Source organism: Bombus pascuorum, chromosome 9, assembly GCF_905332965.1.
Source record: "Bombus pascuorum chromosome 9, iyBomPasc1.1, whole genome shotgun sequence".
Classification (NCBI taxonomy): domain Eukaryota; kingdom Metazoa; phylum Arthropoda; class Insecta; order Hymenoptera; family Apidae; genus Bombus; species Bombus pascuorum.
In genome coordinates, this window is record NC_083496.1 from 6,371,905 (window position 1) to 6,385,528 (window position 13,624).

At 41.5% G+C, this 13,624-nt stretch overlaps 1 protein-coding gene across 3 annotated transcripts in view; it reads right to left on the reverse strand.

Moving 5' to 3' along the window:
* Positions 1-1,439: 1,439 nt before the first annotated feature.
* The window catches only part of LOC132910751 (homeobox protein MSX-2-like), a 45,282-nt gene continuing 33,097 nt past the window's right edge, over positions 1,440-13,624 (reverse strand). Inside the window, exons 2-3 of one of the 3 annotated variants that reach the window (XM_060966713.1) lie at positions 10,888-11,116; positions 1,440-2,600 (exon numbers count right to left, since the gene is read on the reverse strand). In XM_060966713.1, the coding sequence (XP_060822696.1) occupies positions 2,363-2,600; positions 10,888-11,116 (467 nt within the window). In that variant the 3' untranslated portion in view covers positions 1,440-2,362. Of the gene's footprint in view, positions 2,601-3,906; positions 4,212-10,887; positions 11,117-12,014; positions 12,381-13,624 lie in introns of those variants that run through there. The other 2 variants (XR_009658843.1, XR_009658842.1) reach the window with 2 other exon arrangements.

A 13,624-nucleotide genomic window follows, 5' to 3' on the forward strand; every position in this document is an offset into this window, starting at 1 on the left:
AAGCTGTCCGGATCTCACTGTTCGCCTTTCCTCTTTTCCTTTCTATGTTTCTACTTTCTTTCGGTGTCCCTGCGTATCGTGTCTGTTTGACGAGGGTAAATTTCTGCGGAGCGAGCTCACAGGGGTGGCGATGGCGAAAAAACGAGAGCAATCCGTAATTATTTAAGTTTCTTTTTTAGCTCCCTATCAGTCCCCTCGGTTCGTTAATTAAGTACGTCGATAAAATTGGCCGTCGTGACGGTAAGACGTTGATACTACCTAGAAATAGCGCAATTAAGACGACTGCTGGCCTCTGATGCTCTTTTTCGTTCGATCTCTGTGACTTCTTTTCTCTGTCAATAATGCCACGTCAAATTAGCGCGCCGCGATTAGTTGTCGTTTTGGAAAATTTTTTAAATTCCCGTTACACGTGTGAGTGCGCGTGTATTTATACGACTAATAGATTCGTAATAGAGAAGAGATTATCGCGTGTTAAACTCGAGATTGATGGAATTACAGTGACGATTCGCCTTGCCATTTTATCGTTCATATTTGATACAGGTCGATATAAATAAAGTGGGACATATTCCTGAGATTTCAGAGATCCGATTTGAAATTGCTCGTTGCGTTTGTCGATTCTTTCTATACATTCTCAAATTGGAGCATGTTGAACGTCACTGTGACATTTCACAAAATATCGTACGTTTTGATATGAATATAAATGAAAAATATATCGTTATTCGTCGAACTATCTACTACGAAGTTTCAGAGGACTCTAGTAATCTCAGTCTGGTTTTCATAATCCGCCGACTGAAGAAACGTCGTGTATAAAAGAGCATTTGAACTTGCGGATGCAGAGATCGAACGAAAAAGGGCAAGTAATATCCAACAACATTCGCGATATATATTTCCACGTTATCAACTATAATTACATTTCAAGTTTCCATCTTTCCCTCACATCAAATACTATCATTTAACAACAAATCTTCTTTCGAAATTAAGTAAAAGCTACTCGCTCGATCATTTCCATCGAAAACGCGCTAAATCATATTTAACAGCAAATCTCACTACAAGTTTCAAACACGTCTAAAGAAAACTGGGAGGAGACGAAGATAAAAATACGAATTGAGTAAGCTATTCCAGACCTCTTTCTGTCAACGTTTTCAAGTATGAACGACTGCTATTTTCGCAGTAAGGCCCGGTTGCAGATGCGCGACTTTTGTCGTTGCCATCTCGCTGCGATGTCTGTCTTGTTATTCTGTTGCTCCTTGTATATCGTCAAACATAATTGGCAAAACATAACAGAGATGCGAAGATAAGGTGCGTGAACGCTGCATAGAGGCTGCTCGTTCCTTGTCTAATGACTAATAAAGCATGCACATTCGTACAGTAAATATGTAAGCGTAACACCGATCAACGAGCGGCGTCGATGTTTAGCTAATCGTGTACGTACTATGCATGTCTGATTAGACAAGAACAGAAAAGGTCTGTACGTAGCGTTCTCTTTCTATTCTCACATCGTATTCGCTTGCACGATTAACGCATGACTCGCGTACTCCGTCTTCGTATGGGGGGAAACGGAGGAAACGAAGAGAGACACACGGTGCCGTGAATAATTATAAACTCGAGCCTATTTTTAGATGTTTCATCGTATTGGAAGGAAATCGTTGACATAGTTTACATGTTACGATGTAAAGCGAAACTGAATATACAAAGATTGTGTTTTCGCCCGTGAAAAAATATAAACTCAATGCTAATTTCTTTACGTTTCCATTCAATGGATTTTTCTTTACTTTTGATTGCTACTAATTAATCCTCTAGGTACACCATCCGCTAATTTATCGAAAGTTTCGTCTCGAGTATTCGCCTGCGCTGATTTTATTCCTCTTTCCATGTTCGCTGACTCCTGTAGATCGTGAAATTTTCTTCCTGGAACTCCCCACAGGTTTTCGATCGGATTCCGATCGCCAATGCTGGCCATGGTAATTCGATTCCATTCCGAAATCTTGAAACCGCTTTCCCGTGCTTCAGCGTTGTCTTTTTGGAAAATCGTCTCCTGTTTCGAAGACCGATAATTCACCGCGTAACGTCTCCTGATATCCCAACAGCGTCCGATTCGCCCTTTACAAGAACGAGTTTCGCTTTGCGTATCCAGCCATGGTCAGTGGTTGTTCTTTGGAAATATCGAGGAAATAACGCGGGGAAGCACGTTGTTTGAATCTACTTCGTTCGAAGCACTGCACCACGGCAACGAGACTGCAACGACAAGAGTCGCACCGGTCCTAGAAAACGTACAACTATTCTATCGTAGAAATGTGACACGACTGATACGTAACAAGTTTCACTCGACAAGAGTCTTTGAATGCGCGTCGATTATCCTGGTTCAACAAATCGGTTCGGCTAGAGGTTGTGGTGGACCGTACGGCGAGGCCCACTGACCCACAGGATGGGTCAGAGCAGTGGGTGCTTGTTGTCTGTCTAAACTGGGAACGGTGGTTCCCGCTGGATGGTTCGGCACTGTTGCGGGATAAGCCACTTTTCCAAGCGCCTCGGCTTGAAGGGACAGCATCAACCGATTCGCCGCCTGCCTCTCGGCCTCTCTTTCTTCCGCCGTTTGCCTCCTAAAACAGATGGAAAGATTGAAAATGATCGAGCGTCCCTCGTGGAGAACGGAAGAAAATTGTGAACGTTTGTAAAGTTCGTACAAGTATTGCACTCGGTTCTTAGGTAGCGGTTTAGTATGGGATATCCTCGGATATTTGATACGAACTGACGGATATCGAGGGCTGCTACGATTTTCGCTTGTTTCACGTTATTCCTACTGCTGGAAGTATTTTATTGTGTGCTTGCAATTCCGGTATAAATTATTTTTCAGTACAACGCGGTATTTCTAGACGAGATGTTGCTAAAACATGTATTAAACAAATTATGGAATTAACGATAGAATTAGTATGCAGTAATCGTCGAATTTTGTCGAAGCTTTTAACTTGCAACTTCTTAAACTTCCAAGTTGCGAAGATTGCGGTGGTATCGTATAGGTAAACATTTTCCAACTGCTAAATTTTCGAATATTAAATCTGCGAGCTCTCGAGTTCTCGAATTTCGAAATTCCGAAGCTCCACGGTTTGAAAAGTTTGAAAAGACCGTCAATGTCGCGATCTTTGAAAAACGGAAGATTAGGCAAAGCTTTAAAATCAAAGTTACTGTCGTTACATAGGTACGGAATTATGCTTGCGAGATCCAGCCAGTTAAACGATAGGGTGGCGGGGGTTGCTGGAGTGTTGTAGAAAACACGAAACGAGAAACGTCTGCGAGGGTAGCCGGGACAGTGGAAAGAGACAGGCGGTCGTTGGAGCGGAAAACAGAAGACAAACGTAATAAAGTTAATTCGATTCGTCGGTGGTGCAGCGCTCAGGGGTGGTTCGTGAGTGTCTGTTTTCTAGCACTAAGTCTATTAGGGTAGCAGAAAATGGTCGACTTGTTGGCAACGTCACTTAGGTGGAAGCTTTTATGGAAATCTTTTATTTTCTTCTTTGGAAAATTCTTGCGTAATTATCGACCAAACTTTGCTCAAACCTTACCGCGTAACAGACTCGTTTAACAAACAACGAGGATCAGAAGAATCGCGATCGAATTGCCATAATCGGCCATTTACTCATCGTCGGTTCTCCAAGTCCGAAGTATACCTTTTACGAATTTAAGCAGCCTATGGGCGATAAATTCTCCTAGCGTTAAAGAGACTAAAAGTTGAAAGATCTTGGTTCGGCAACGAGATCTGACCGAGAATGTCCCTGAGTCTGAAAGGCGCCAGACTGGATAACGCGGCCAATCAGAGTGCCGCGATGCCGCTTCCATACGAGCCACGAAACACCGTCGTTCCATTAGAGTTAATCTCCGGTCGTCGGTAATTAAACGGTTTCGTTGTACCTTTGTTTATCTCAGCGTGGAACGATCTCAGCTTCTTCTCTTTCCTCGTTCATCTTTCCGTGGATAGAGAACGGAGGGCGTATAGAACTCCTCGGTAGCCCGTGTATCACGGAACGAGTCGGTTGAATCGGGACACAACTCGATCGGTTGTTGCACGATTAACGACTAGCACAGCCGACGATGTCGAGCAGAGATTCCAGATAACAGCACTTCTCAGCCGCAATCAACATCCGATCGAGTTCGTTTATTTTCGTCTCGTTAATACCAGCTCGATAATTGTAGGAAAGTCTTGCACTCGCGTTATCTTTCTGCGTTCTGCCAGCTTTCCAAACGATTTGCAATTTCACTCTTCTGAAAGTTATTAAATGCGTCAGATACGATATCGTGGAAAACGAAGGAAACAGGAGCAGCGGGACAAGACTCGGTACAGTTTTGACCCGAGTGGGGAGAAAGTAAATCTCGTAGTTACGTTTTAGACGGCCTCATTCCGTGGTATTTATCGGGGGGCTTAAGTATGAAGTCGTTGAAATATTATTTCGCTATTGAACGTCAGAGATACGTTTTAAAGTCGTTACCGATACCGTTAAGAATGGAACCGGGTACGTTGAATTTTTTTTAAAGTTTGTCAGAGTACGAACGTTAAAAGATAATATAAAGATGTGGTTGTCAAATGTTGGAAACGAAGTCTGGTGTAATTATGATCTTGAGCGAGCAAACGTATAAATTTTTAGGAAAATTTCTGCTAAATGTTGCGTAACACGTGCTGGAGAATTTAACGAAATCGTTAAACGATCATTTTCTCGTTCGATCGAATATTGTAAAAAACAAATTTTACCATCGGACGTAGTCTATTATCCTTCTGGATGTTAATTCAGTAATTAATTACGAAAGAATAGATATATAATGTTCGCGAGACGATCGCGATACTTTGTACGGTAGTTGTAATTTCTCAAAACTAGTTTCTTTGCGTAATCCGTGCACACTTCTAAAGACCAGTGGCAGTTAACTAACGAGTCTTCTCGTTAATTATATCGATTCGATCTATCAAAGATCGAAAAGTATCTCGTTAAGTTTGATCTTTTTGCTTTCATTCCCGGAATGGCTCAAGTCCACTTGCATTTCCAGTAATTTTCTTTTATCACATATCAATTTCTCCTTTATATCAATTTTCTCCATACGCTGGTTTCGTGGAAATTCACGAGATACGAAAATCAAGAGAAGACGTCGAATTGTATGTAATACAAATTTGTCGTCACGAACTCATTCAATTTGAGCTTGAAAAACATTGCAACTAAAGCGAACGATTTTTCAGAAAATCGTCGTTTCCCGTTTTATCGATTATCCTTTTTTGTCTTAGGATTAAGGCAAAATTTCGACCAACGAATTTCAGTTAACGGTCGACGAATTCGATTACGTTTGGCTTATTCCCATTGGAAAATCTATCCGTGGCTACGCCGTTGTTCCAGTGACAGCAGCGCCTACACCCGTGCAAGTAATTAACGCGGTTAGCAATTAATAATTGAGGGTGCCGTGCCGATTACATTTTGCAGCCCCGACGCAGCCTCGCCCCATTCACTGCGGCCGGCATAACTGTATTCTCTCGCAACCTGGGACACATTACTCTTATCGTTATCCCCCTATCGTCAAGTATAACTTTTGGCCAACGCTTGGCGAACAAGTATTCTAAACTTGATTTTATCGTTCGTCGCGAATATACCGCGATACGATTAACTTTATCCGTATGTGTCTTTTCCCTTTTCAGTTTCATCGGGAACGAGCAATTGCCAATCGTGTGATCAATTTCCCCGACGTGTGACTCTTGGAAGAACAAGCTTTCTGTACAGAATCACACGTTGAACACCGAATCGGAGGAGGAATAAATTTGGAACATCCGTGTATGCAGTGGATGGAGCATAAATACACAGATCCACATGGATAATTTATCCATGTCTCGATGTAACGAGTCTCAATGTAAATTCTCTGCTTTATTTTTTTGTATAACATCGTCTGTTGCTGATTGTATCGTCAGTTGCCACAGGAAATCCTGTAGCGTTCGTTATTCAATTATTTCGTATGAAATTGTACAAATGCAAATAGCATCCCATTTAACGTAACATCTTTGGTTTAAACAATTTGAAATGTTTTTCACGTTCCCTTCGATATCGAGTAAAGACGTACGTACTTAGAAACGCGTTACGAATTGCAAATATATCAATTCCGTAGTGCGTTGTTTCTCTTAAACGGTTTTTAAGAACGTTGATTTTTGAACGAACTTTGTCGTTGCTTTCTGACACGGTCGTAAATAATTCCGTGTTCATCGTTAAACTTCGCCACTCTGTCTCAGTCACTTTTACGACGTCCTACACCATAGAAACCGTGGAAATAATTTTATATACATGGGAGAAATCGAAAGACTCGAGGCGATATTAACCAGTTGGCTGCTACGACTCGTTTGAGAACTTTGAAAGGCGTGTACGTAAAACGCGTCGCAAAAAGCAAGCGATGACGAGTATACTCGTCGAACACAGACTACGCGTGGCTATTATGATACAAAATTAAGTCGTAACGAAACGACTGTTTTATTTTTAATTTTACTACCGACAGGGCTCGTCGTGACGCAAAATATCGTCGTTTCTCCACCACGAGTATACTCGTCGAAAACAGCTAACTGATTAAAGACAGTTCTCGCGACAGAGGTGTTCTCGATCGAATCGACGAAAAACGATTCATGGAAGAGAGCAGAATAGCAACACGGGTGTTCTTTCGTTCCGCGAGGATTTCCATCCGGAAAAGGAAACGAGTCGTTTTCGCAATGGCGCCGGTGTTCGTGTTCGTGTTCGACCGGTTACAGGCGTGATCCAACACAGGGAACGATGAATGTTTAACAAGGTGAATCGCGGTGGGGTCGAGTGCGGCGGATCGAAACGATTCAAATCGCGGATTCGAGGGTTTGACACTTTAAAAGCCGTTGCAAGAAGCCCGAGGAAGAGTCTGCGACCGGACTGGTTCAATGTGAGACGACGAGGGGGTGCGATCCACCAGGAGGTGGGGAAGAGAGTTGGCAGTCAAAGCAGGGGCGGACGAGGCAGCACGATGGGGAGGATAGACTGCATTATGTACGGGACAGGGCTAAGCTGTTAGGTATCTGAATTATTGAGACGAAGTTATCTCATCTCTGCCTACAGTCATCTCGTTACTTTAAACGCAGCTGCTCGCTGGACCACGTCGCGGATGTGCTGATCCAAGGGTGGAGGAAGGAACGTGAATTTTTTCTCTTTTATGTCTCCTTTTTTCTGTTCTTTCTTTTTTTCGCTACGTCGTTTCGTAATTGGAACATCGTGCAATTAAACATATTTTCGCCTCTTTAGACACGGGGACCGTTGAATCGAGTGTTACAGATACAAGTTGTTTTTTAAATCAAAGGACAGGCGCAGGTCGAATGTTAGCAAACTTCGCAAAGTATCCTCTCAAGGAAAAGAGAGTTTGCGTGGACCAAATCCATCCGCAGAAACGTCCAACTCGAGTCGTTGCTATTTTCTGTGTGCATTAGTAAGTTTGCTCGCTTAAAGGCTACCTATCTCTCAGACTCGTAAATTCGATTGAAAAATCGGTCACGTACAAGAATTGTCGATCGCGAATAGTCTGCGGACGGTCGAGTTAAAAGTAGTTTAGTCCGAGGAATTGTGCAGTTTCAAGATACTACAACGATTCCTTATAACGAAGAGCATTAATAGAATCGGTGTTAATGGCGTTTCTTTATTCGATACGAAATTTCACTGCAATATCGTTAATTCTCTGTTGGAGGCACAACACGTATATCTTGCTAATTAATTAAATTATCTTTGTTATTTATTTATCGATATTAATTAAACTTAGGAACAAACCTGAATGTCGAACGACGTTTGCTATAGTTTTTATTCAGACGGACATCCGAACCACGTCGCTGCTCGAGATGTCCCAATTTATTCAACGGCTGTTCCGCCATATAATTCCATGTTCAAGATTAATTATGATTCACTTGTCGTTCAGATGTAAATTTAATTTGGCGAGACATCTAGACGAATGTATCTGTCACTGCGTTACCATTTCTGAACACATTGAGACAGATAACATACATCGTCGCCGTATAAATTGAATTTCATGCTCGTTCCTCGAACGACCACGTCGACTACGTAATAAAAAGACTTGTAAAATTTCAACTCGTACCTTTTAACGCAACTTGTTGAACGAATCGTTGAACCAGGATGGAGATCGCACGACGAAACGGAAGAAATTATTAAGAGAAGCCTATCGTATTCGCAAGGAAAAAGAAACAAATTCATTAAATTTCATTTCTACGGTCGGAAAACGTGTTTCATGAGGAGGATAAGAAATGTTTAATAAACGTAAAAGACTTAACTAATAGATTGGCAAGCACCAGTTACAGGATGGAACGTAAAGGATAGGAAATGAAATAATAATCGTATAAAAATACACTTCTTCTTTTAAATTACTTTTTTTCGCGGATTTTTCTCAAAAAACGAGCAATCAAATCTTACATTCTTTTTTTATTTTTTATCAACACCCTGTAAGATATTGAATTTCCAGTTTCGTTGAATTCGATTTGAATTTTATCGAATCGTCTTTGGTCGAGAGAAAAATGACTACGAATCCCCTGAATTCAAATTCGTCTATCGATTGCGATATTTGTTTCGAATTTTTCGTTTTTCCTATTTCTCCCGTTCTCTGTCCTTCTTGTCGTAGAATAGAAATAGGAAGACACGTTACAATTCACCGTTTCGCGATCGACGATACTCGCGTTCTAGCGAGAAAGAAAATTACCATCGCCTGGTTTCCAAGTAAGAAGCGTAATTTTCATTTCTGCGCACTTTACGACAAATGCAATATCGCTGGTAAGGACAAGAAACTGAGATCCCGATGCACAACGGCATCGAACCGTTTTTGCAGCGAGTCCTGTTATCGATCTCTTATTAGATCGTTATGAACCTTCCGAAGGCGTTCTCTTCCGCTTTTTATCGACCGCGTTTTACATTCCTCGTTTTTACCTATTTGCCCCTTTATTGCTCTATGGCTCCTGGAACAATGCGAGAGGTAACGGCACACAAAACTCCGTCGATTGTTGGCCGTAAAACGGCGAATAAAACTCTCGTAGGAAATTTAGATCATTCGGTTGTTACACTCGATATTTTTAAAGATAAAGAATTTTATCGAGCTTGATGAAAGTAAGTGGGACGATGGTACCGGGGGTCTTGAAGTTCGCGGTTTAATAAATTATTCGCGGGTGTAAATATCGTTAGTACGCGTTCCTTCTATGGATTATTCTATAAATGTATCCATGAATATATATATAAATCTAATAATATACTGTATTTTACGTCTATTTAATGTCTGACCTATAACCAAGGTATACGCGATAATTTCTTATCCCTTTCCTCGTGAAACGAGCCTCGATAGATCTGGCGTCAGAAACTGGCCGTTCCATCTATCGCATATAGAACAATCGTCATCGGATTGAAAAATTACCGATTCGACTATATGACACCGGCGATCGTAAATAAATGCGCGAAATACCGAAGCTCACTGCGCGTATACGAAACCATACCCAAATACAATAAAAACGTTAGAAAAAGCCATTTTAAGAATGTCCCATTTAAAAAATGTCCCATTTTAAGAATGTCCCATTTTAAGAATGGACAATGTCCGAGCTAACTAGAAACTTTAAACGACCTAGTGCACACCTTGGAATAAGTGCCCTCCTTTATCAGCAGCCTCGTTCGATGACACATCGAGTAGAACTAAAAGGCACCGATCCTCGATCCTTGCTGGTTCCTTCAAAACCTGCGCAGACAGAGACACCGTTGTTCGTCTAAACCCTCTAAACTACTCTCAAAGTATAGTCATCTTTCTATCCTAATACTTCCCGGAACGAGCCAAGGACACGGCAGCGGGATGCTTTTAGAAATCCTACTCGAAGAGAAGCGACTATTAAGGAAGGAAGAAGAGGAGAAGGAGTCGCACCCCCGGAGAAATGCCTCTGGGTTCGTCTCGCCGCGTAGACGCCCCTGATATCGGGCGACCCGCGCCACGAACGGGCCTCGTTTTATCTAAATGACGTGTTTTCGTCCTCCGTTATCTTGAAGAGACTCCAATACACTCGACTTTCGATGCGTCCTCGCCGATACGCGGCCGCAGAACGCTGCTAACCCGCTATTAACATTCCGAGGTTTCCACCTCGCGTTTTCACTTTCGGTTCGTCTCGAACGCCGAGATTTGATAAATCGCGACACCAACATTCGGCTTTGCCTATTCGACGTGTTAGAAACCGGAAGTCAGGTAGTTTCATCGGTATCCTGCTATTTATAGCGGGATGTTTGTCGGGACAGTTTTTGGAACCGCTACGGTAGACTGCAAAATATTCGGACTTCTTTTTCTTTCGAGGGGGGAAGGAGGATTCAGGTCGTCCAAGGACCCAGAACGAGGAACAATTTTTCTAAGGCGTAACAGTTTTCGATCGACCTGTTGACGCGCGACGTACTCATCGATCTTGGCGATATCTTTCTTACAATTTTCTCGACGCTCTTGAGTTACCGTGTCGATTACTTTCTGTGCATCTGTATCGCGAGCAATGGATTAGGTTCGCGTTATTTTCTATCTTCCTAAGAAGATGGAAGTCTCTGACAAGCGGCGAGATTGTCTGCCGAACGTTCGAAAGGGGAATTTTCAGAATTCCATGAAAAATGGATCTGATTTTCGTCCTCACAAAATATCGCCGAAAAGAAAGGAAAAAAGAAGAAACGTTTAGCAGTCTGGATACGATAGCTAATTCCAGCTTTTCCTTTTTTTTCTGTCTTTAATAGCTTGCATCTCGAATTTGCCATTGATCTGGCTCTTTCGTTTCGGGCGATGTTTTGAAGTTCGTTTGGTATTCGGTTGAGTACGCCAGAGGTACAAGTACCTGCGTTACGAACGTCGAGAACTCACCTCCACTTTGTCCGCCTGTTCTGAAACCAGGTTTTCACTTGCGCATCCGTCATTTTCAAAGTTTTAGCCAAGGCTGCCCGTTCGGCCGACGCCAGATACTTCTGTTTGTGAAAACGTTTCTCCAGTTCGGCGATCTGCAACCTGGTGAAGCTTGTCCTCGGCTTCTTTCTCTTCGGTGGCGTCCTGTTTTGGTAAGGATGGCCGATCCTCCTTGGGAACGCTCCAGCTACTGTGGAAAACAAAAATAAGAAGGAGAAATGAAAACCACCGATAGGTAATCAGATTTCCGCATAATTAGCGTCTGGATAATCGATATTCGAATAATTGACGTTTCCTCGAGATTCGATGCTTAACATAATTTTGTATTTTAGCTGACGGTGTGACACTTTAGAAATTACTCGCAACGTTTAGCTAATAATTGCTGTATAATTTTGTTTCAATTACGAACCACTGACATTAGTAGAGTAGAAAAGAAATGTTAATTTATAACGACATAATTATAATCAAGCAAGAGGGCAAAATGTTATCGTAAAGCGTTAATAAATCTACTGCAATGCGATTTCGTATCATAGACCAGGGACATTTCAAAAATAGAACGAATTATGATCGATCACTTTATGCAAATATAGGGAATAAGATGAAAAACGTCGCAAAATAGTTTCGTAAAGCTAATCAATTCTTTATATCGCAATATAGTTATAGTTTCGCTCAATTTCAAATCACGCTATCGTTCAACGAATGTTCTTTGTTCCGAGAGCTTTAGTTTATTACACGAGTATAGCTCTTATCGGTTTGGCAATTTTGTTAAAACGATATTTTTTCCCTATAGATGTATTTTTAAAATCATAATTTCTAAGTAAGATACAAACGTAAATAGGTTGAAAAATTGACATCAAGATGTCTTTCTTTTAACTCCAGTCTTAGTCATTTTACATTTATAAAACATTAACAAAAGTTTGCGAACGTTGTCTCCGTTGGTCTTTCGTAGTTCAACGATCGTCCGAAAGCGACAACGTTTCATCGTACTTTGTTTGAAGCGCCAAATGCAAAAACACGATACTCCGATTACTTTGTAACGATATATCTGCATAAACCTATCTAAACTGTCAATGAAATAAACAACGTACGGTTAACAAATTTCTATGGCAATTTGCAATAATTTATTGCGTATCGGTTAAGATGGTTTCTACATTATTCGACAAGATTTCACTTCGTAATAAATTATACCGAGACCTTTTATCCGTGGCACGACGTTTTCTCACCGAGGAGTAAGCCTCCGGACGAACGCACGATTCGCGAAAAGCGTCGATCTCGAAAAATGTTAAACGCCAACGCAATTGCACGGTGTAAACGGCTTGAAAGCGTATGGTCCAGGGATCGTTCCGACCAAGCAAAACAAGCGTTGAAATTCCAGGATAAAGTGGCGACGTCGAGTTACGTGGCTCCGCGCGAATTACTTACGATAGCGCGCGCGCGTGAACGCCGGGCGCAAAAGCAATGGCTGGCTCGCTTTGGGTAACGATTATAAAATCGTAAAAAGCGAGGCTTACGAGTTACACGGAACGATTTGCCGGCCGGTGCAAATTGTAACGCGATCTTTGTAGTCGGCCGTGGCAGCAGGTGCATTGCAATTCAGTGGAAGGGTATTAATAAAATTACCGTTAGACCGATAGCATCGCGCCACTTCCATTACTGGACCCGCGCAAACATACCGTCGAGCGCACGAAGGTGAAATCAAAATGAAGCTTTATCGTCCACTTATGCGAAACTAGCCGCGTAAATCGCCGCTGAAACTCGCACACGAGATTCCCGCTTATCGAAACGCCGTTCATCCTGGTTAATTATTGTACGCGTCGGTTGGATCGGAAGCAACTTGTAGAAATATCGCTTTCTTGCACAAGTACACGCTGATTATAAGGTCTTGGTATATTTTTAAGAAATTCTATTGCAATGTACAACGATCGTTCCTTTCGATCGATCGGGTGTGCATATTAAGCGGATGCACAGGTTCTGTCGGTTTTTCACCTTCGCTGTCAATAGCATCGACTTTTTTCAATAAATTATCATGCACTTTGGTAGAAACTTCGTACAATAGCTATAGGAGTTGAGAATGTGTCGGTAGATTAAACAGAAGCAAAGTACAGTAGGCAAAGTAAAGAATAAAATAAAATATAAAATAATATATAACTAAATATGCGGATAATTTGTACCTGTAAGTCGAGTTACGAGTAAGTCTCAAAAATAACATATTCGAAAGACGATTAGAAAGCGAAGGAGAAACATTAACGAATCTTTTAATAATCCACGATAGTGCAGAAATAAAACTTGACGGAGGAAGAGACCGAGATCGGAGACAAGTCGATAAATCGTGTATGCACGTATACGAAATTAATCAAATTATCATCGTTCATCGGCTTGTCAGATACAAACTAGCTCGATTGAGTTGAATCGAATAATAATTCACGTGGAGTGAATGTTGACTCGGTTTGCCGCGCAGCTGAATCACTCGAACGTGGCAAAGACGCTTTCATACGTTTTAGTACTTAATGTCTTTCGGACGATTGATTTCCATATTGACAATCTACGACATTAATAATCCGCTATGTGTAAAATGGTTTCGTAAACTATCGTTACACAAAGAAATATCCTGTTTTATTAACGTAATATATATATATAAGGCAACAGATATGCTCGAAAGCAGAGATTACTACGAACGGTAATAGCGTGATAAATAAAT